General features: G+C 36.2%; 1 protein-coding gene across 3 annotated transcripts in view; it reads right to left on the minus strand.

The window, feature by feature from the left end:
• LOC127429848 (amyloid beta precursor like protein 1-like) overlaps positions 1–24,403 on the minus strand; it is an 88,084-nt gene that overhangs the window by 19,933 nt on the left and 43,748 nt on the right. For 2 of the 3 annotated variants that reach the window (XM_051679131.1, XM_051679130.1), the window contains exons 2-10: positions 12,674–12,859; positions 9,305–9,434; positions 4,954–5,066; positions 4,351–4,547; positions 3,481–3,788; positions 1,333–1,463; positions 1,147–1,221; positions 754–912; positions 372–500 (exon numbers count right to left, since the gene is read on the minus strand). In XM_051679131.1, coding sequence (XP_051535091.1) covers positions 372–500; positions 754–912; positions 1,147–1,221; positions 1,333–1,463; positions 3,481–3,788; positions 4,351–4,547; positions 4,954–5,066; positions 9,305–9,434; positions 12,674–12,859 — 1,428 coding nt within the window. The remainder of the gene's footprint in view (positions 1–371; positions 501–753; positions 913–1,146; positions 1,222–1,332; positions 1,464–3,480; positions 3,789–4,350; positions 4,548–4,953; positions 5,067–9,304; positions 9,435–12,673; positions 12,860–24,403) is intronic. The other variant, XM_051679133.1, reaches the window with a different exon arrangement.

Genomic DNA, 24,403 nt, shown 5'->3' on the forward strand with positions numbered 1-24,403 from the left:
TTATTTTATTTTTAGCGTTAATTTTTTTAATATCCTATTTTGTTGCTGCAGCCTTTGCTGACTGCAGACGTAATGTGATACAGTGACAAGCACTGAATGCTATAGCTTCGATTTTTGTGAAAACAAGATGCAACAACAACAAGCGACGAGCAAGAAGACATTTCGTCTGTCACTAGGTTTTTCTGTTGTATTGTGTTGGGTAATCCCACCCACACTGAAATCTCATGGGTCTAAAATATTGCTCCATATAGCTGTACATTAAACATCAAATATGTTCTGATTGACTGTGATTTTTTTACCTCGAATAAATGGATGAATGGAAGGGTTATGGAAGTGAGATTTTGAAATGGATCACTGTGAAAATTTCAAACCTGGAATTTCATCTGCTCAGCTTTTTGCGGGTCGGCAGACTCGATGTGCTGGTAATGACGCAGAGTGTGACGCCGGTCCTTCTGCTCTGCAGCCATATAACGCTTCAGTGCCTGAAGCACACGCTCCGGCTGTGTTCATTTGTGAGCAGGAAAAAGAGAGATAAAGTAAAAAAAAAAAACAGAGTGGAGGAGAATTAGAAAACTGTATTACTACATTACATCTACATACTGTCAGCTATGGAAAACAAAAAAGTTAACTTATAACAAACATTATTTGATTATGTAACATTATAAAGAGAAATAATCACCCAAAAGACCTATACTGGATTATTATTACGATGAGCTAATATTTTAATAACAGTTATCAATCATCGAAACAGACCTGCGGTGGGTCGCTCTGCACAGCGCTCAGGTAGCTCTCCAGGGCCAGTCTACGGTTATTATTCAAAGTGGCCACCACACGAGCCAGATGTGTCTCCACCAACCTCTGCCTCTCACCAGCTACCTGCTCCTCAAGAGTCTGTAAAACAGACTGGAAGTGCTGAGGGAGAGAGAGAAAGAGTTTTGAGTAAATTAATCAGCAACAACAGTAAAGCATTGCATATGTAGTTTCGTTTGCTCAGCGAATCCATTTTAAATGTCCAAATCTATTTTAAAGAGAGCTTCACTAGCACTATAAGTAGACTTGGGGAAAAAATAAAATGCTACAAAAGTATAGAATATAGCCCCTTTACCTGATGCATGACTGAAACTGCAACTACTGTAATTATATTACCTCATTCAATGCTTGGCGGTCTGACTTAGGAAGGTTCTTTGACTGGTTGTCTGCTTCTGCCCACTCCTTCATGATCTGTACAAGCACAATTTCTTATTAGACACATTTCAGGGTCACAAATGTATGGATCTAATTATACACAAATCCTAAAAACATTTTCTCTGTGTTAAGTCCCGCCTCCTTCACCTCATTGATGCGTTTCATTCGCCGTTCCTCCAGGTCCATCTTTGCACGCAGAAAGTTGGCATGTTCACTGTCATCACCCGGCATCTCAAAGTACACATCCACGCCATCTGTAGGACGAGGAGTGGGCACTGCTGACAAAGGAAAGAGAGAGTTAATTAATCACCAATCAATCAATAATTCAACCAATTAATTTATTGAAGAAGGAAAAGAGTGAGAAACTATAGCTCAGTGAGGCTTACTGTAAGTAGCATCAATCCAGGGAGTCTGTAAACTTTAAATCTTCAGTATTATGTAATTAAGAGGATACATTAAAGATGCACTGTTGTTTAACCTCACACATTCTGTTTAACCTCTGTTGAGTGTGTGTAGTGAGCTGGACGGGATTGATATTGTACATTTACCAGCCTCAGTGCTTCACTAATGAGCCTAATTCCTCTCTGGAGTAAAACATGGACATAATATGCTTTTTTCATATGCTGAGTATTACTCACTGATTTAACCAGCACACAATATGACCTCTAGAGAGCTCAAGATATTATATTTGAGAATACATCCACCAGATTTATTGCTGTTTTGATAGCTTCTTCACTTTTGCTTCTGTTATTCTCTGTATATGTGCCATTGGTAGTACATTATTACAGAAATAAATCAAACCAGATTGAGCTGAACTGGAGGAGGTAGATTGTCTTTTCTCTGTCTTTTCTCTTTTCTCCTGTGGAAAAGCTACCTTTTCAAAAAAGTACTGTGGTGGCACCATGGTACAGTGATGTATATGATAAAACCATGGTACTTTGATACCATTTATAGAATAGTACTGAATGACTAACATATTAATATATCATGGTATTTACATGATGCTACAAGGTACTTCAAAGAGTACCATGTCCTAAAAAACGGCACATGTCCATAAAACATGGTATTACCATGGAGTATGCCAAACATCATGGTATTGTTATAGTACATGTATAAAAACATGGTATTACCATGGAGCATGTCCAAACAACATGGTATTTTCATGGAGCATTGCCAAAAAACATGGTATTATCATGGTAACGGTCCAAAATACATGGACAAAAACATGGTATTACCATGGTACATGTCCATAAAACATGATATTATCATGGTGCATGTCCAGAAAACATGGTATTACCATGGTACCTGTCCAAAGAAAACATGGTATTATCATGGGATGTGTCCAGATAACATGGTATTACCACGGTACATGTCCAAAAAACATTGTATTATCATGGTACATGGTTAACAAACATGATATTACCATGGGACATGGCCAGACAACATGGTATTTTCATGGAGCATGGCCAAAAAACTTGGTATTATCATGGTAACTGTCCAAAATACATAGACAAAAACATGGTATTACCATGGTACATGTCCAGAAAACATGGTATTATCATGGTACATGTCCAGAAAACATGGTATTACCATGGTACCTGTCCAAAGAAAACATGGTATTATCATGGTACATGTTCAGAAAACATGCCATTATTGTGGTACATGTCCAGAAAACATGGTATTACTATGGGATGTGTCCAGAAAACATGGTATTGCCACGTTACATGTCCAAAAAACATGGTATTATCATGGTACATGGTTAACAAACATGATATTACCATGGAACATGGCCAAAAAACATGGTATTACCATTGTATGTGTCCAGAAAACATGGTATTATCATGGTGCATGACCAAAACACATAGTTTTATCAAGGTACATGGCCAAAAACATGGTATTACCATGGTACATGTCCAGAAAACATGGTATTACCATGGTATGTGTCCAGGAAAAATGGTATTATCATGGTGCATGGCCAAAAAACATGGTGTTGTCATGGTACATGGCCAAAAACATGGTATTACCATGGTATGTGTCCAAAAAACATAGAATTACCATGGTACATGCCCATAAACCAAGGTATCACCATGGTATCATGACAATCATGAGGTAACACAAAAAAAATTTTCTTTGGAATAATGTAGACTGATAAATTGTGCACAGTAAAACCAGGAATGTGTATCAAAAAGTAGATTAGGTCAATCTTAACTTCAGGTTGACTTTAAAAAAGCTCAATATATTACAGTACATGTCAAAAATATAAAATACCAGGTTTTAAACAGGCTGAAAACTCACAGTTGTCCATCCGTATCTGAGGTTGGGTGGAAGTTTTAGCAGTCTTATCATAATAGAAGTTGTCCATGTACTCTTGGCCCTGGAAATGAGAATCAATGGGATACTCGTACTCCTCTGGGTCCTTTACTGTCGTAGTGGCTTCCTCCTCTTCTACTTCCTCTACATCTGCTGGCTCCTCATCATTCCCTTCATCCTCCTCTTCCTCCTCTGCCTCTTCCTCCACTACCTCCTCCTCTTCCTCTTCCATGTCATCTTCCTCTATGTCAGTCTCAGGGGAAAGACTGGGTGTGGGCGGCATTGATTTCACACTGAACAAGTGAGAAGCATTAGAAAGTAATATTATGATGTTGGTATAAGGAAGTTACACTGATATATACATAAACACTCTTTTAACACATTTATGGTATCAATTGTTGGTCGAGATGCTTTGTGGACCTGAACTGAATGCTACAGATTTTTACAGCACTTCTATTTATTAAGTCTATGTTCACATACAGTATTTACTAACAGGTATGACCCTAGAATTGTCTGTTCATACAAAAGTTTACAGGAACAGATAAAATATGCATTAATCACATAGTATGACTAGACAGACAACTAGTTTTCCAATGTGATTCAGTTCAATATTTGCATCTGTCTGCGCCCTTTTTTAACAGTTTTTCTAAATGTGCTGCATTTTGCTGTTTTTCAGCGTCTTGCATATGAGCACCATGTTTTTAAGACACTTGTCAACTTTTAAAGAGCTTCAATGGTTAAAAACGTGTCTTGAGACACCTGCATCCTGTTCCATTTGCTGAGCTGCATCTTTTACACAGAAATGTGTTCGTTCTGATCGGCCCCAAAAGATTAATGGTCCACCAAGTTACACACCTGGTGGTAACTTTTTCTCCAGCCATGGATACAAGGGGTGGTGTTTCTCCTTGTACAGCATCTGTTGTCTCTGTCTCACCACGTCCACTTGTTCCAGCTCTGCCAGGGCAACACACATATTCCACCCCACGAAAACGGTCACCACACGGCAACAGCATTCCGTAGCTATGCAACTCCAGACTGTCAGCTGTGCAAGCCTAGAGAGTGACAAATAGAGAGAAAGAGACAGAGAGAGAGATTAAAGAGGAAAGAACCACATTAAATCAGTTTCATTTTGCCATGGAAGATGAATGACTCCAGCAGCAATGCTTTAAAGAGTTTGAAGTACATTATTTATTTTTCCTCCCTTTGCAATTGAGCGTAGGTGATGGAGGAGAAATGACCTACAAAATTCATATGGGAAAACCGTAAGTACCAGGAGATACTGTAAAGGCAGATAGATTAGGAGATATAAGATGGGAAATGAAAATAAAAGGATCATAGATCACAGCAGGGGGGGTGCAGTTTAACATCAGACTAACCATTAAAAATGTTAAGCTATTAAAGCTGAATTCCAGTTATATAGTTTTTTATATTCATTTGTGATCTTAATTTTTTTTTCACCTCTTTGGCAATGTTGTGCCAGTACACGTAGCTCTCACAAGAGTCCATTTGCTCCTGGTGCAAAAAGCGACAACGATCTGGAACAAGGAGTGCCTCACTTACATATTCACCAACTGAGAGAGAAAAATAGGGTAAAACATGATAAATCACAGTACAAGAGGACAGTTATAAGGGGTTGCAAAGAACAAAAGTTTAAGAAAGGATGTCATTATGATAATGAATGATATACTCAAATAAATCCAAAGAAGACAATGGAAGATGAGGTTGATAATAGTGCAAAAAAGGGAGAAAAAAAACAAAACTGTGGTGTTAGCATTTTTTTAAAATACCCGCTTGAGCTGATGTAACAAAATTAGGAAGTGGGACATTTTTAATATATGCACTATGTGAGCAGAAACCATGGAGGAAGGTTTCTCTGAGCTCAACAGTTGTACCAGCATTACATATTCAAGTACTGAGTGAACAGAATCATTTTTATGACATACGTTTGTGAAGCATTGCAGAGAGAATGGTATACAAATTATTACTATGCATACTTTAAAAATCACACTGTCATATCATAGTTCGTAAATCTCAATAATACGAATTGCACTCTTAAGCCTTAAATGCATAGGTGATTTGCCACCTCGGCTCTTTAGCAACCCGGCTCATATATCTATTACAATTCAATCAACAAAATGCCCAGATAATATACAATTGTTCATTTTTAACACAATTACAAAATAATATAATTTAATATATTTTGTTATATTCTGATGTTTCATTTTTCACGTATCAAAGAGATGCTGTAATAAATGATAAAACAGGATTCATTACTTCCACACTGACATTTTATAAACACAACCGGCTGTAAAACACATATAGAGCTACACATATGTCATTTTTCAGGTACCTTTGAGTCTAAATAAACATACAACTTAAATAATTTCAGTAGTAGCCTACACCTAGAATGCAAAAGATAAAATCTGTTCATGTGTTGTATTCTTATGATATTTCTATATAATATATAAACAAACAAACAAAAGGAAAGAGTACGGAACAGGAGTCAGTCTACTTCTATACGTAGCTTCTTTGTAAAATAGCAATTTCAAAATTACACCTTGAGGAACAAATAGCATGTATAATATGTATGTGTACACGCATATGGAATACTTATAATTCACCATTTGTGCTTAGAAAATCAACATGATATAGTACTTATTTGTATGAATAGCACTCATTTGTTCTATAATAAGAAAAACAATAGATATCATATGACGTAAACTTATGTGGATATCAATAATCAAATAAATATTATTTATGGAAGCGCAAATATACAGTTGTGCTCAAAAGTTTGCATACCCTGGCAGAAATTGTGAAATTTTGGCATTGATTTTGAAAATATGACTGATCATGCAAAAAAACTGTCTTTTATTTAAGGATAGTGATCATATGAAGCCATTTATTATCACACAGTTGTTTGGCTCCTTTTTAAATCATAATGATAACAGAAATCACCCAAATGGCCCTGATCAAAAGTTTACATACCCTTGAATGTTTGGCCTTGTTACAGACACACAAGGTGACACACACAGGTTTAAATGGCAATTAAAGGTTAATTTCCCAAACCTGTGGCTTTTTAAATTGCAATTAGTGTCTGTGTATAAATAGTCAATGAGTTTGTTAGTTCTCACGTGGATGCACTGAGCAGGCTAGATACTGAGCCATGGGGAGCAGAAAAGAACTGTCAAAAGACCTGTGTAACAAGGTAATGGAACTTTATATATATGGAAAAGGATATAAAAAGATATCCAAAGCCTTGAAAATGCCAGTCAGTATTGTTCAATCACTTATTAAGAAGTGGAAAATTTGGGGATCTCTTGATACCAAGCCAAGGTCAGGTAGACCAAGAAAGATTTCAGCCACAACTGCCAGAAGAATTGTTCGGGATACAAAGAAAACCCACAGGTAACCTCAGGAGAAATACAGGCTGCTCTGAAAAAAGACGGTGTGGTTGTTTCAAGGAGCACAATACGATGATACTTAAATGAGCTGCATGGTCGAGTTGCCAGAAAGAAGCCTTTACTGCACCAATGCCACAAAAAAGCTCAGTTACAATATGCCCAACAACACCTTGACACACCTCACAGCTTCTGGCTGATGGTCACAACCATAAGCGCTATGTTTGAAGAGGGGCCTATAGTGAAAAGAATATCATCCCCACTGTGAAGCATGGTGGTGGCTCACTGATGTTTTGGGGGGTTGTGAGCTCTAAAGGCACAGGGAATCTTGTGAAAATTGATGGCAAGATGAATGCAGCATGTTATCAGAAAATACTGGCAGACAATTTGCATTCTTCTGCATGAAAGCTGCGCATGGCAGGCACTTGGACTTTCCAGCACAAAAATGACCCTAAGCACAAGGCCAAGTTGACCCTCCAGTGGTTACAGCAGCAAAAGGTGAAGGTTCTGGAGTGGCCATCACAGTCTCCTGACCTTAATATCAAGACGACCAAAGACTTTGCATGACCTGGAGGCATTTTGCCAAGATGAATGGGCAGCTATACCACCTGTAAGAATTTGGGGCTTCATAGACAGCTATTACAAAAGATTGCATGCTGTCATTGATACTAAAGGGGGCAATACACATTATTAAGAACTATGGATATGCACTTTTGAACAGGGGTCATTTCATTTTTTTCTTTGTTGCCATGTTTTGTTTTATGATTGTGCCATTCTGTTATAACCTACAATTGAATATGAATCCCATAAGAAATACACTACCAGTCAAAAGTTTTGAAACACTTGACTGAAATGTTTCTCATGATCTTAAAAATCTTTTGATCTGAAGGCGTTTGCTTAAATGTTTGAAATTAGTTTTGTAGACAAAAATATAATTGTGCCACCATATTAATTTATTTCATTATAAAACTAAAATTTAATTAATAAAAAAATATATATACATATTTTTTGAAATTGATGACTTGGACCAAATAATAAAGAAAAGCATCCAATAAGTGCCCATCATAGATGGGAACTTCTTCAATACTGTTTAAAAAGCATCCCAGGGTGATACCTCAAGAAGTTGGTTGAGAAAATGTCAAAAGTACATTTCTGCAAATTCTAGGCAATGGGTGACTACTTTGAAGATGCTAAAATATAACAGTTCTGATTTATTTGGGATTTTCTTTAGTCACAACATAATTCCCATAGTTCCATTTATTTTATTCCATAGTTTTGATGACTTTACTATTATTCTAAATGTGAAAAAAAAAAAAATAAAAATAAAATTATAATAAAGAATGAGTAAGTGTTTCAAAACTTTTGACCGGTAGTGTAAAAGAAATGTGTTTTGCCTGCTCACTCATGTTTTCTTTAAAAATGGTACATATATTACCAATTATCCAAGGGTATGCAAACTTTTGTGCACAACTGTATATTGTGACTCTATTACAAGCAGTGTTAATGTATTTATACTGTAAATGTATATATACTGTATATATACAGTATATATATTTTATTAATATATGAATTAAAATAATTAACCATTTAGAAAAGATATACAGTATATATATATATATATATATATATATATATATATATATATATATAGCAATTTTAGCATTATTTTGTTTTTTATAGTTGCAATATTCATAAGTGAAATGATGCGGAATGGTAAAGAGGTGAAGACATAACTCCAAAAAATGGATGAGGTAGAGGGGGTGGAATGAGGTCCCGAGTCACCAAAACCCGAGGCATGAATTTAAGGGTTACAGGAATAGTTCACACAAAAATTTGATTTCAGTAATGATTTACTCATCTCAAATCTAATTTGTGGTTGCGTATATTCAAATGTGCCACAAAATACGACAAACAAGATTTTTTAGCACTGGTGGCTTAAATTTGGATTTATTCCTCACACAAAGCTATTGTATGGCTATAGAAAAAGACATGTACTTTTATGGTACTTTAATGATGTCTTGTGTCGTTGTTTGAAATTGACAGGCCATGGTCACTGTTTGCTCCCACTGTATGAAAAAGAGCAACATAAACATTTCTCAAAATTTCTCTTTTTGTGTTCTATGTAAGAAAGAAAGTCATATCGGTTTGGAACAACATGAGGGTGAGTAAATGATGACAGGACTTTCATTTTTGTGTGAACTATTGCTTTAAATGTCCATCAAAGGATCCATCTGCAGAAAAACTAAATAAACATGTGGTTTTTTGAGGTACATAACAAACCTGATCACAGATTATAGAAATTTCAAACTATTTTCATACCAAATGTATATTGTTTGCAAGTTTAGGTGATTTCTTGATAGGATATTTGAATTATAAACCATTCAAGGTGAGGTTTGCGGTTTAAAACTTACCCAGACAGCGGTAGGGCACAACAATGAAGGAGCGGGTCTGACAGTGCCCCCAGCCTTTCTTACACCAGCCTGGGATAGTCGCTGGAGATGAGGCCTCTTCTACATGGGATATCTGGAGTCCTGGATACATCTGATACACATACATAGAGAACGACAGGCAGCAAGACAAACACACAAACAAACAAACAAACAAAAGGAAAGAGCAGGGAACAGGAGTCAGGATCACAACAACTGGAAGAAGGTGAGAACAGATGAGAGACAGACGAATAATAAATTTGCATGCAGAAAAATTAAGTAAATACAAAGAACAAACAGGGGAACAAGGGATAGAACCCTTTGGTTTTGCTTGTTTTAGCTGGTTTAAAACCAGCAAACCAGACTAACCTTACTAGCTTAACCACGCTAGGAGACCAGATAACTATCAAAGGCTAGTTTAAGCTTTTTTTAGGCAAAAATTAGGTAAAAAATTTAACTACGGAAAATGATCCATGCAGGCCATTTTGCCACATTTCTATATTGCAAAGTGAAGTAACACTCTCCATTTTAATAATGAAGCACTATTACTGAGATCTAAGATAGTGCCAATATCTTTGTATAATCTTTATATTTGATTTGATAAGTCAGCCCATCTTGAGTCTGAAAATGTTGTTTAATATGGAAGTAAAATTACCATAAGACCAGACGATACATGCAATTAACGACAAAGCAGACAAATAGATAATGGATTGTTAATGTAGCACAGGGTTGCTTTTTTTAAGGGAAGCTCATACAACCAGTAGATGGAGTGCCTGAGTTAAATGTGGCGGCTAATACTGCAGCGCTTTACAGTAAATAACACAAACTATTCTGGGTTTGGCCAGTAGGCTGCGTAATACCAGTCATTCCGTATTTAATTGACTCATATTGAGCCATCTGTACATTTTTAGGGTTGTACTTATGATTCATAATAAAATTAAAAATATTATGCAATAAATCATAGAAGGGAGGGATCACGATAGGAACAGAGGAAATCAATTTAAAGAAAGATACATGTATATTCAGGAATATACAGGAGTGTATTGCCACATGAGGTTTGATGTTTTACTATATATTTTGTTACATATATAGATCAGACTTGACAAGACAAGGTTAGTCAGACAAAAATAAAAATATTAATATCCTTTTGCTTGCAATTATCCATGTAAACATTCTACCCTCATTAACCAAGGCTTCTGTTCATTATATACGTTTTCTGCAATATTCTGCACTATACGTATAGTGCAGAATATTGCAGAAAATGTATATAATGAACAGAAGCCTTGGTTACTGAGGGTAGAATGTTTACATTATATATATATATATATATATATATATATATATAATGTATATATATGGTAACACTTTTCAATAAGTTTCCATTTGTTAACTTTAGTAAATGCAATAGGTATCATAAACAAACCATTAACAATAGATTTGTTACATCATTTATTCATCTTTGTTAATGTTACTTAATTGTTAGTTCATGTTAGTTCATAGTGCATTAACTAACGTTAAAAACTACAACTTTTGATTTAATAAAATATATTGGTATATGTTGAAATTAACATGTTAACTATGTTAACTAATGTTAACAAATGGAACCTTATTGTACACACACACACACACACACACACACACACACACACACACACACACATAACAATTGTTATAGGATTCCTTTATAGAATTCTCTGACAAACAGTATTGTTCTGGGCACAAGGATGTATCAAATCTATTCACACTGGGCTGTAAAAAGTGAGAGTGGTAGCTCAGAGACATATGGTCAGGGATTATTATGTTCTAAACAAGCTCTGGCAATGAAGCTGCAGTCCACTGGCCGACCACCTGCTAGTTTAAACCTCATCGAGCCAGGAGAATGACATATTCTTTGGCTTCTTCTTTCCATTAAATCTTTCAATGTCACTCGTGCCAGCTAGCTTATGTAAATGCCATCCTGTGCTGAGCTAGAATGTAGGCACAATAATGCTTTTAAAAGCAGAGTAATCGGTTGACTTGTTTAGCTCAGATTGGCCAACAATGAAGTGATTTTATACAGTGAAGATAGGGACAATGTGTTGATTCAGACATGGTGGGATAGACTGGTGCCTTTATTACATGTTTTTCAGACTGACGTCTCAATTTTCAGAATTGCTGTCATGCAATAATATAGAGACTTAGCATAGCGTGCAATGATGTTAGCCATGGAATACCCACAGCTGTTTATGGCATGGCATATTATTTGGCAACTGACTTATATTCAGTGATCAAAAAATGCAGGGGAGGCCATAATTTATTAATCTTGTTATCCTAAAGGGATAGAAAATTTAAATTTTGCCATTTTACAATGTTACAAATCTATAGGGATGCAGGGGAACTGTCAGGATCCTGCCATCTGTCTGGTCTCTTGTTTACATTTTATTGACAGGATCCTGACACATGTGTTCTGTTTTTCTTTTCTTCTCTTGTTTTTGTCTATTGTGTTCTCTGCCCTGCTTGTTTCTGTCCTTGTTATTCCCTGGTCCCACCCCCTCGTTTCCCTCATTATCAGCTCATGTCCCTCACCTGCCCTCCTCGTTTGCCTCTTGATTTCTCCCTCTAGTATTTTTTGGATTTGTTCTCCTTAATAAAGGATTTAAAGAGTTTCTGACTGTCTGCACTTGGGTTCTTCATACATAACCCTGACAGGAACACTATTTTATAATGTTGCTATCTAGTTGGGACCAGGGAAAGTGCCGTATTTGGAATCCCTGTTGTAAACTGAAGAAAAATAAGGGAAAATGAGGCATCATTGCTTATCCCTAATTCCTCTAGATGAGACAATGGGGAATGACAAAACTTGCAATCCTCTAAGGAGTGAGAGAATACAGTCACATTAGCTGCACAATATGTTTCAGCCCAGGGCATACAGAGCTCATAAATCTCCACGGCTGATTGATTGTGAAAAATATTGCCATTATCCTGCACACTAAATACACCAAGAGCTAGAGACAGAGATTTGCATCGAGTACTGTTCCCTGTGTATGTACATAAACTGCACTGCACATTTTAGTCTTGTTTTACAATGCTTATATTAGACCAGTCTGCCCTCTGTGTTCACCTTGAGAATATGCCTGAGTGGAGGATGCTTGTCCACATAGTAATTAAATCAATCACCATGCATGCAAATTTAGGTGCAGTGATTTAAATGTTTGGCTTCACTGAAATTAATTACATAAAATAGACCAACAGGAAAGAACAGAAATAAAATAGAAAATGAAACAAAACATAAAAAAGAACAGAACAAAATAAAACAAAAATGGAACAAAAAACAAAACCTAGAATAGAATAGAATAGAATAGAACAGAATCACACCTCCTGGCAGTATGATAGGATCTTGCTGGGCTGGGTGAAGCATCCCTGGCGCCTCTGAGGATCTGGTTCCCACTGTCCAGTCTCAGTGTTCATGTGCAGAAGCTGACGCCCACAAAACATGGCAATCTGAGGTTCTGCCATATGGGGACCACCAACTGGTTCATTCACCTCAGTCATAGCCAGAGCCTGAAAAAGAGAGAGAGAGATTTTGACTTTTTATTGATTTAATGAATCCAAACAAACCTGCATTTGTATACAGTACAACTTTACATTTACATGTATGATTTTGGCATGCTTACAAAACTAGACATACCAAAATTAGCGTATACTGTATTCATGAATGCACTAAACATATACAATTTTTGTGCCACAAGCACAAATGAATTTGCCCCCCAAAAATGACCATTTAAACAGGTTTCCCCTGAACACTTCCCCTATATGCCATTAGGAGGGCCAAACAGATAGTTCCACCCCAAACTCATGCCACTGGCTCAGCCAAAATTTAAATATACTGCAGGGCTAGTCAGGATGCTCAATCAATCAAAGCAATGTTATGCTGATAGAACCGGCACTGATAGTAGAGTAGAGAAAGAGCAAGAAACTGTATGCAGAACATTTTCAGTAACTATAAGACTCTCATTCACCCTTTATAATGTTTATATTACAGAATGGGAAAGAGAGAGAATTTATATTGTTCTGTGCCATCTTGGGTCAGAGTGGCCTACATTCAGGATACAAACCAACTGAGCCTAGCTGTCTGTTATAACTGCAAACCACAGAGTGATAAGAACATTTTGAGGACAGCAGAAATTCAGAGAGATGTAGAAACTGGAAAGTACGGATGAGGGCAGACACAGAGACAGAAAAGAGGGGTGAGTTCAGTTGTTATCAGCTGCCCTGACAGCGATGGGGAAATATAACATGGAGGCTCATTCTTGAATTTCAAAATGAGCCAGAAAGCCAGACTTGCAGATAACCCTAAATGCAGCTTATTCATCTTCCATCAAACCTGTGTGTGTGTGTGTGTTGGCAGGTTTAACCTCCATTGTGGGGACCAAATGTCCCCACAAGGATATTAAAACCTGAGATCACCTACATTGTGGGGACCAGCCAGTGGTCCCCACAAGGGAAATGGCATATTAAATGATGTTTTTTTGAAAATGAAAAAATGCAAAAACGTTTCTATGAGGGTTAGGTATAGGGTTAGGGTTAGGGGATAGAATCTATAGTTCATACAGTATAAAAATCATTATGTCTATGGAGAGTCCTCATAATGATAGCTGCACCAACATGTGTGTGTGTGTGTGTGTGTGTGTGTGTGTGTGTGTGTGTGTGTGTGTGTGCGTGCGTGCGTGAATGAGTGTAATAGGAGCAGGCAAAGGCAGTATTCTCAACCACAAATGTACATAGCAACTCAGAGAACCCGTGGGAAAATAATAGATTCAACAGTACAACGATAGTATGCAACGATAATCGTTTGTGTACAACATGGTATATATTCCAGTTATTACCTTGTAAATAAATATGCTTATTTTGCTATTTTAATTACATTTTGTTTTTTGGCAGTCTGACCAAATAATGAGTCATTAAATATGTGTTAAAGAAATATTCCTAGTTCAATAAGAGTTAAGCTCAATCGACAGCATTTGTGGCATAATATTGATTGCCACAAAAATAACTGTATGCTCTTTTCTTTAAAAAAGAAGCAAGAATCGAGGTTACAGAATGTGTGTTCCCTGGGATTTAAACCCATGACCTAGATGTTGGCAATCAGTGTGCTTGCTGTAGTTTGCACATTTTGGCAAATGTAGTAGGTCATCCAGGTATTCCATGCAGAAACTGTGCAAACTGTGCACAGACACAGTACTATTGTAGTACACCATTCTGAACACCATCTGCACCCAATTTATTCTTCTTTCACATCACTCAGTTTCTATTTCAATCATTTACCCCATCTCTTTCTCTTTCTTTCTTTCTTTCATTCTTTCTTGCTCTCTCTGGCAAAGGATGTTGGTATTGACCTGAAATCAGTTCAGTACTCCTGGAAGAGGGCCCCGGGGACAGTCACACCAGCAGAGCACACAGTAACCCTGTGCCAGTGTCAGGTGTTAATACAAGCTCATTGACCAGCAGGTCACTTGAGTACATCAACATAGAGCAGGAAACAAGGGATCTGAGCAGAAAAGGAAGTCTAATCAGGGGAGAGGGTTCATTTTATCTGGTTATCTATCCATTTAATTGTTTAAAAAGCAGAAGCTGTAGTCGGTACACTAATCTAGCAATGGGAAAAAGGAGATATATTTTCTATGTTTTTTCTATATTATGTTCATATCATTTGGCCTGCTCAACAGAAACAAGCCCCACCTTCATTTAAATGTAATTGTTTAACAGACATATTTATTGAATGCGACAATTAAAAAAAGAACTGATGTTACCAAGCTCACTTCAATAATTGCAAAAGAAATAACTCTGGTCAAACTCTGATAAATCAGATAGCACTTTGGATATACAGCTGAGGTCATATTAATTTAGAAAAGATAATGAAAAAAAAAAAAAAATGCAACCACATTTTACATAAACCGAAATGCTTATAAAATCTAGAGAATTTATTTCGATAAAAAAGTAAGTTTATAAAATAAGCAATAATCACATAAATAAACACTTTTGATATATTAGAAAAATGCTTATTTATTTATTTATTTTTAAATCAAAATTTTAGGGCAACCAAATGTAATCAAAATACACAAGAAACTTCACAAATGTCACAAAAGATGGCAAGGCTGCATTTTAGAAGAGAATATTACTGTGCCTTACAAAGCATTATAAATCTGGGGTGATTTATCCCGGATTAAGTCTAATCTGCTAAATTAAGAGTAATTTATTTATAAGGGGTACACAGATTGAATTAAAGAGAAACAGCGATTTTAAATGGGTGACTTTTTAATATTTTAATATAATTAATTATTTTTACTTCACTTGGACTGTGATATCATCACAATTATCCATAATTATCCTTTGATAAATAAGGAAATTATGAATGCTTGACTTTGAACCTCTTACTTTAGCTACTTACATTTTAATAGTGTATTGAATGGTATTATAATAATAATAATCATCATCATCATCATCATAATGATAATAATAATAATTATAATAATAATTTATTTTAAATTGTGTATATACATTGTTACAAGTATATTGTTATATAAATATATATGTACATTAATTAAAGTACCTGTGAACATTCATATTTGACATTGATTCCCAGTACAGTTCATACATAGACTGAAGGTATTCCATTCTGTGTGTCAAGCTACATTGAAGAATTCAGACTACAAGAATTCCCTATTCATCTTTTTATACAATCAATAATTTATGTATGTTTTGTTCTGTGGTCAAGTGTGTTTCTATGTATCACTAACGACAAACAACACACTGTAACATGATTATAACACCATACTATGAAGGTAAATCACTAGCAAAACTCGAGAGCTTGCATATTTGGATTTTAGAACTTGTACAATAAATATTTGTACACGTAAGTTGAAATGTACACCCACAGCACTGATGTGAAAACTAGTACAGTATAAATTTGAAGTTGAATGTTGCAAACTGCAATCACAGACAATAATTCAAAGCTTGTGTTCTGAATTCACAATAGCAGGCAGGTAGTCACAAATGTGTAAAATGACATTCACATAAATACTACAGACACAAACTCATATTACACATTAACATTTGTACTTTAATTTTTGCATTAAAACCACAAATCGGCACTTACAACCTCTCAAATCTGGCACGGCAACTTTAAATCTTCACACCTTGACTTTTGCAAAACAAATGTTAGCAAAATTCACTTGAGCATAAATATAGTAGGTCGTTTTTTAAGAAATTTCTGTTTTTGTGTATAAAATTTTGCAACCAGAATAAAAAAAATGTACAGTGTTTTCCAGAGATCTGTTTTCATTTTCAAAATAAAATATAATGTCTTTGACACAAAAATCATATTTTAACTTTAACTTGCAAAAACAATGGGGACTCAGATCATGGCAAAAATTAGATACAAGATCACAAAAGAAAAACATATGATCACAAATTTCAATATTGTTCTCACAAAAGGTACATGAGTTATTTACATCAGAATACTTAGATACAAGTAGGTTATGAGACGTTTTTGGACGCGATGACGTCACGCCACGCTGCCAGCTGTTTGTAATAGCCTGTTTGTAATGGCAAAGTGAAGGAGTTTCTTTATTGAGTAAAACCTGTAATAAAACATTTATTCGTCAACTACCACACTCACGAAATTCTATTTCCCCATGAGGAAAATTCTTCAGGAACTCTATCATTAATAACATAAATTGGAGGAAAGCATGGTTGTTACCTTATAAACATTGCATGACTAATAAGATCAAAGAAGTGCATTTTAAAATCTTGCACAAAATGTACCCTTGTAACCTACTTGTATCTAAGTATTCTGATGTAAATAACTCATGTACCTTTTGTGAGAACAATAGTGAAATTCTTGATCATATGTTTTTCTTTTGTGATATTGTATCTGCTTTTTGCCATGATCTGAGTCCCCATTGTTTTTCCAAGTGAAAGTTTTTATTTGGATACCTGGTAAAACTTTACATTGTCGAGTGGAAAGTGGTTTCATCAATAATATACGTTAGTATATCAGTGTAGGAAAATATATTGATAAGTGTGGGAGTTATACAAAACGTTTTTTAATACTATTTAATTAATTGTTTGTTAACGGATTGTTAGATCGTTCCATCACGATGACCGGCTCTGCTTTGCCTTCGCAAACAGGCCATTATAAACAGCTGGCACTGTGGCGTGACATCATCGCATACAAAAAAGTCCCATTTCATTGGCTAGGCATCAACCACTAAAACGACTTCATTGCCCCCTCCCCCACCAAACACTGGTCTTGTTCTCTCGCATCAGTATTTACAAGTGTTCAAGTGAGTTTCGCTACAGGTGTTTTAAAAAAGTACTTGCAAAAGTCAAGGCATGAAGATTTAAAGTTGCAGTGCCAGATTTGAGAGGTTGTTAGTGCCAATTTGTGGTTGTACTGCAAAAATGATTTAAAGTACAAAAAATAATGTGTAATACGAGTTTGTATCTGTAGTATTTATGTGAATGTTATTTTACACATTTGTGACTACTTGTCTGCAATTGTGAATTCAGAACACGAGCTTTGAATTACTGTGAGTTCAGATTGCAACATTCAACTTATTCAACTTTATTTTACTAGTTTTCAATTTGGTGCTGTGAGTGTAAATGTCAACTTATGAGTACATATTTTTAATGTACAAGTTCTCAATTCCAAAAATGCAAGCTCTCGAGTTTTGCTACTGATTTACCTTCATACCAGAAACTGTGTGCGTCAATCATTTTGCACACATGGATTTTGTGGGGGAGTGCTGCAAGGTTACACGGCTCCTCATTGGTGGGTGGAAAGATGCAATCAAAGCAAAAAACAGCTCTTAGAACCCCGTCACATGTCTTTTACACTGCAAAGCTTGCTGCATTTCAATGGCATCCCCGGCGAGGCCACCAATCTGGCAACTCAAGCAAAGACTAAAGGCCCACTGTACTTTAATCTTCAATGACAGACAGTATGAATGACAGAGAAGACACATAGCACTCAGGCAGCCTATTAGAGTTGAGATGCCCATGGGGAAGAGGGGGGAAAAGAAGGAGAGAGAAAGTCGAAATGTGAGAGTGATCAAAGGCAAACCCTGCCTCTGCTGGCCGATGCAAAAACGTTTGAAGTACTAATTAAAATTTATGAGAAAATAAATATATAAATCAGAACCGTAAACATACAATAAATATAGAGGGCCCGCAGGAGAGAGCAGCATTAGTGCAGAGCTGAGAATAAGAGGCAAATGCCATTAGGAGCCTGTTGGATTAAAAATGATGAAAAAAAGCTCATCAGTTGGAAGATGAATCGGTTATTGCTGCTGCTGCAGTGTTCGCAATGCACACACACTTGTTTGAAAAGAACCAGGATAACCCTGGGGTCATAATCTTGTGCTTTGTCAATGCTTAATTTGATCTGTCGATTGCTCATGAAATGGCTCTCAGACAAGTCTGCCTATTTCTTCCTTATTTTTTGGAAAATAAATGATCAGATTTATAAGTCAGCATGGAAGCTGCACACTTTTTTTTAATTTTCTGGGCATAATATGGGGAAAAATCTATGGAATTCTTAGGAATTAGGGATGCATGATATATCGTCAACCATCTCTGTCTCCAGACTGTGCATTCGAAAGGAGGTCAAAATTTCTGCTGCTGAAATCTGTCTGTGCTTCCCGATATTTGAACCACTGCACCCAGTGGATGAAGCTAAAAGTGTTGCTGAATGTATGAAAACGTGTGTACTCCAGTTTTGGGATAAAATGTCCACAGTGTGGCGCCAAAAGGGAGTTGTATTTTTAGTTTTAGATAATGTATTACAGACAACAGGAATGCACATTTAATTAACTCCTACCACAATCCTCAACCCTAAACCAAACCGTCAGTGGAGTAAAAATACAATTTTAGAGTGAAAATGCAACCTCCGAATCACGCTCATCAATGTGAACGTGATTACTTCCTGGTTCTATGAGATCAGAACATGTGTCTTGCAAAACAGTAGCGCCAGAGGGAAAGGTGAACACATCTGAATTGAGGCAAAAATGTCTGATGTTGGATGGCGCTTCTCAGTAATTTGGCAGAATGGGGTTGATTTCAGGAAACATTCAGAAGCAACGTTAATTTCACATGTGATCATGTTGCGGTATCAGCCAGTTTTAGTGGCTGTTTGCATTATTGACATCGGCCTGATTTCAGAAGGAGATAATATCAGTGCATATTCTTTCTTATTTTTTCAATTCAAAGAGTATATTCTTTTTCTATGCCAGGTTTCAAAAGTAGTAAAAAGTTATCTAACTTCTCTACAGTACATTATGTTACAATGCCTAATTTCACTTATAATTTTCTTAACATACATGTTAAATTCTACATACATAACATAAAACTAATTAGCATCTATTGTTATCGGTCAAAGTTTCTATATAGGAGCATCCCTGATTTAAATAGGGAAAAATTGGTTTATTTGAGCAGTAGTACTGCAAACACTGGTAAGTGAAAGATGTTTATTCAGAACTCTTTCTGAATGCAATAATAACAATAAATAGTCAAAAAAGGCACAACAAATGTGTAGAATGTGAGTTCAAATTCTGTTAAAATCTGCAGAGCTTTCTGTGGAATTCTGCAGCTGCAGATTCCATGCAACCTATTTGTAACAATTACACTGCATGTCCATGGGCAGTTTCCACTTTGTAATACAACAAAGGAAAATGTGCTGCATTTCTTGCACACTGAATCACAGCAATGTCTTGATGTTTCCATGGATGTATTAGGCTAATTAGAATCAGCCAAGCTGAAGTTTAGAGCTTTCTAGACCTCTGAATTGGTTTAAAACTGGATAAGCCAGGAGCTGGTATGGCGTACCTCTCTCTGCAGAGATTCAAAACTACTCAGATAATGGGATGAGATCATTTATTTATTTTTTAACTGGGGAAAGGTCATAGCCACATGGGAGAGTTCCGGATATTTGAGAAGATAACCTGCCTGCACATCTACAGCTCTCAGTTCCGTATGCACACACAGCACAAACACACACATTTCACACACACTTAGAAACACACACGTCAAGATCAATACCAAGAGCTGCTGTACAATCCAGCTCCTTCAGTCGATATCAGTGCATCCGGAGCCCTGAGGTCTGATCTAAAACACTCTCTTTCACACACACCAGCACGCGCACACACACGCGCGCGCGCATACACACACACGTTAGTGCGGCTATGCTCATGAGGACTCTCCATAGACATAAATGATTTTTATACTGCACGAACTATAGATTCTATCCCCTAACCCTAACCCTAAACCTAACCCTCACAAAAAATTTTTGTTATATACCAAGCCTTAAGGCTCAGGTTAGATCGCATTCTGGGAATCGCAAATAAGTGTGACTCCATGATATGCATCATGCGATTAGTTCTTGCAGTCGGCTAAAACATAAGCCAGCGTACACAATGGCTATGTTCAGAATAGTATAATTACCTAATTCCTACACTCACAATTGCTGCAGTATTTAGTATGGTATATACAGTATGTCAATTTTCTGCATGCATGAGCACTATACTGCAGAAATATACGCTCTTAAAAACAAAGTAAATGTATGATAAGAATGTTGATGTGATGAGTTCATGTGACAAATTACAAATGTACTGTTTCAATTATAGTACTATTAAAAAAAATTGTAGGAGGTATACAGATGAATACTGTGCAGTGTTTAGTAAGTAGTAAACTTGTATTCCATTCCTAATTTCATTCTAAGCAGAAAAGCACTATGCAGCAACTCCAAGCTTTAGCTCTGATGACAGAGATGAAGACGCACCCTCATTCACTACAAGGCATTCGAGGTGCAACCTTTCATCTTGCTTGTTGATGACAGACATCTCTCTTAAAAAAAAAAAAAAAAAAAAAAAGGTCACCAACACACGGTTAAGTTGAAGAGAACGATTTAAAAAGGTTTTTGCTTAAGCACTCAGCCCTGTGCTTCAGGAGATACAGAAATAAACTGCAGTAAAACAATGCCTGCATGTAAACAACATCTAATAGAACATTCCCCTGCAGGTTGAACCAAGAATGCATTATTAGATACAAAAAGAGAGCAAGGTTATTGATCTGGTAGTTTTGCTCTGAGCCACAAGTTGATCACGAAAAAACATACACAAAACAAACAAAGATGCACTTAATGCTTTCGAGAGTAAATTTGGTAAGACATTACAATATGGTGTATACATTAAGTCATGTACAGTATACTGTATATGCACCAACCAACAATGTGTGTTTATTAATCTTGGTTAATATAAATTAATAATAAAAAAAATTATTCAATTCATAAATATTGGCAACTATTGTTCATGTTAGTTCATAATGGATATACAAAACTGCACTTGGGTAATTGTTGCATAACTTGTCCATGAACTTTTGAATTAACATCAAGATTTTAGGTTAATATAAAGGTATATATATATATATATATATATATATATATATATGACAAATACATTTAAAAAGTACAAATATTCCATGCAGTTTCTTATTTGATATGAGGTTCAAAATGCTGCTTAAAATAGTTTTAGATGGAGTATAGCATGTCTCACCACAGAATATTACCCATTTAAAACAATTTGCAGAGGATAAAATACAAGCATTCATACACTGCTCTCAATGGAAATTACAGCATTTTATACTACATCTCATTAAAAAGAAAATCCCATCAATGCATGATTTACTCAGTTTTATTTTAATAGACCATGCCATCTAGCAAATATAATTAGATTACGTTCTGATCCATTCCATTAAGTTCAGTTCAATTCAGTTCAAAAGCTTTATAATCCATTAGCTTTAAAAACAGAAAATGTATGTATATTTGACTCATAATGCAAGACACAATCTCTATTGTAATTCCTTTGAAAAGCTTCATTTGATTCCTGTATGCTCTCAACTTCTAACATTCAACATCTACTGATTAAACCCTGTTAAATGACCATGACTACAGTACATTAACAAATAACACTGCTCCATTTAAAAACAATGCCTCAACTGATTTGCTCTCTTTCACTGGTCCACCTCACCATCTGGACACTGGAAACTCAAGATTTAATTGTTCTTTTTTTAATAACAGTGCCCACGCAAAGTTCTGTTTCTGAAACTGCACATGAAGCCATTCAGACTGGGCTACAGTGACGAGTACTTGCACTTCCCTCGTTTTGGAGGGTCTGGATGTCGTGATCGATTTTCCCTCTGTCAAAGTGGAGTGCAGCAAGCTACCTGATTTTGCTCAGCTCACCCAGGCAAAGTGAGTGCTCGCCATCCCCGAGAGAAGCTCCTTAACTGGACATTTAGAACTGGGTGTATCCAGTCAGTATAACAGACCAGGAAAGTCCACCACACAGACATACATCCCGGATGGGAGTGAGGTTTAAGGGTACATGATAGGCCAGCTGGTACGTGATAGCTGTGCAGTGTGTGTAAACCTCACTCCCCTGGCCTCAAGAGGCGCACTAGCGACTGACACTAGGGGATGTAGCCTTTAGCCTCTTCGTTAGTGCGCCCGCCTCCCATGCCTCCCATGCCGGTTCGAATCCCACGCGGAGCTGGTCGATGGTGGCGTAGTGGACTAAAGCACTGAACTGGTAAGTAGAAGGTTGTTGGTTCAATCCCCACAGCCACCACCATTGTGTCCTTGAGCAAGGCACTTAACTCCAGGTTGCTCCAGGGGGATTGTCCCTGTAATAAGGGCACTGTAAGTCACTTTGGATAAAAGTGTCTGCCAAATGCATAAATGTAAACCAATGACTAATAACCTAAACATGCTCACACACACTTTTCATTATGTTGAAGGAGGTATCATGCTAGCAACACTATTTTTGACATGGCCAGACCAATATATTGCTTCTTAAAGGTGATGTTAGGTAGAATGCTAGTCTCAGTCACTATTTACTTTCATTGTTCCACATAAAAGAGAAAGTCAAACGGGTCAAGTCAGAGTGCCCTGCAGTAAATCCAGTGTGTGTGGATTGTGTGTGTGTGAGCATGTTTGAATCCTCTCTTTATTCCAGATGTAGTCATCTCCATTTGTACCGCGTGTGGTGGGATGAGCCAACAAACCATGCAACTGTCAGTCAAGATTAGTGAGCAGGTTTTTTTAATGTTCCTCGCAATCATGTGCCAGCACTGAATCGTGGTTCCTCCACGCTAAGGATTTAGAACAAAACAACAGTCAATATTCACCTACTGAGTCATTAGCCAGGTTAGACGCCGTATTTAATTTCATACAAATGGAAATTATTGTGTACATTTGTGTTAATCGTTCAGCCAAAAAAAAAAAAAAGTGAAAAAAAAAAACCCACATCTTTCCAAAAACAAAACAAATTAAATAAATAAATAAAATCACTTGATATAAATTACCATTGAATCCTTATACAATAATTTGGGGTGATCTCAAAAAGCTTTATTGAATTCAATTATTATTTTGGTTGGAAAATGAAATCTTTAAAAGCATTTATTGTGAAGGTTTAGGTCTGTCAGCATTTAAAGCATACCTTTTCATGTTAGAGAGAATGTCAAGAGTTCAGCATAAAACTGAAAAATGTTTTTGAGAAAATGGGTCAAATTAGTGTTTGTTTTGTTTTTTTACTTTTTGGAAGAATGAAAAGCTTTATGTTTATTGGTCTAAGAATTATATATTTTTTGTCAATGATGGGTTTGTTGTTTATTTGTACGTACTGTGTTTTATTGTCATTTGTTTTTAGGTTGTTAGTTTTAATGTACTCTTCTATTTGCTAAATGATTAATAATAATAATAATAATAATAATAATAATAATAACAATAATAATAAATAAAGTAGTATGTAGTATGGTAGTATGCAAAGTTTTCAAACTGCTTTTCCGAACCCTCCCCCAATCTGCCATTGGTCAAAAAGGCAGATAGTCCCGCCCCACACTCATGCCATTAGTTGAGATAATGTTGCTGTGTCAGTCTGGTTGAAATGCAATGATCTGAAATGAAATGTTTTTAAAAAGCCACAAAGACACATTGTTTACACTCTCACAAAGTCAACCTACAAATCACTAAGTTACAGTATGCAAATTAAG

This window comes from Myxocyprinus asiaticus, chromosome 39 (genome assembly GCF_019703515.2).
Source record: "Myxocyprinus asiaticus isolate MX2 ecotype Aquarium Trade chromosome 39, UBuf_Myxa_2, whole genome shotgun sequence".
NCBI classification, from domain to species: Eukaryota; Metazoa; Chordata; class Actinopteri; order Cypriniformes; family Catostomidae; genus Myxocyprinus; species Myxocyprinus asiaticus.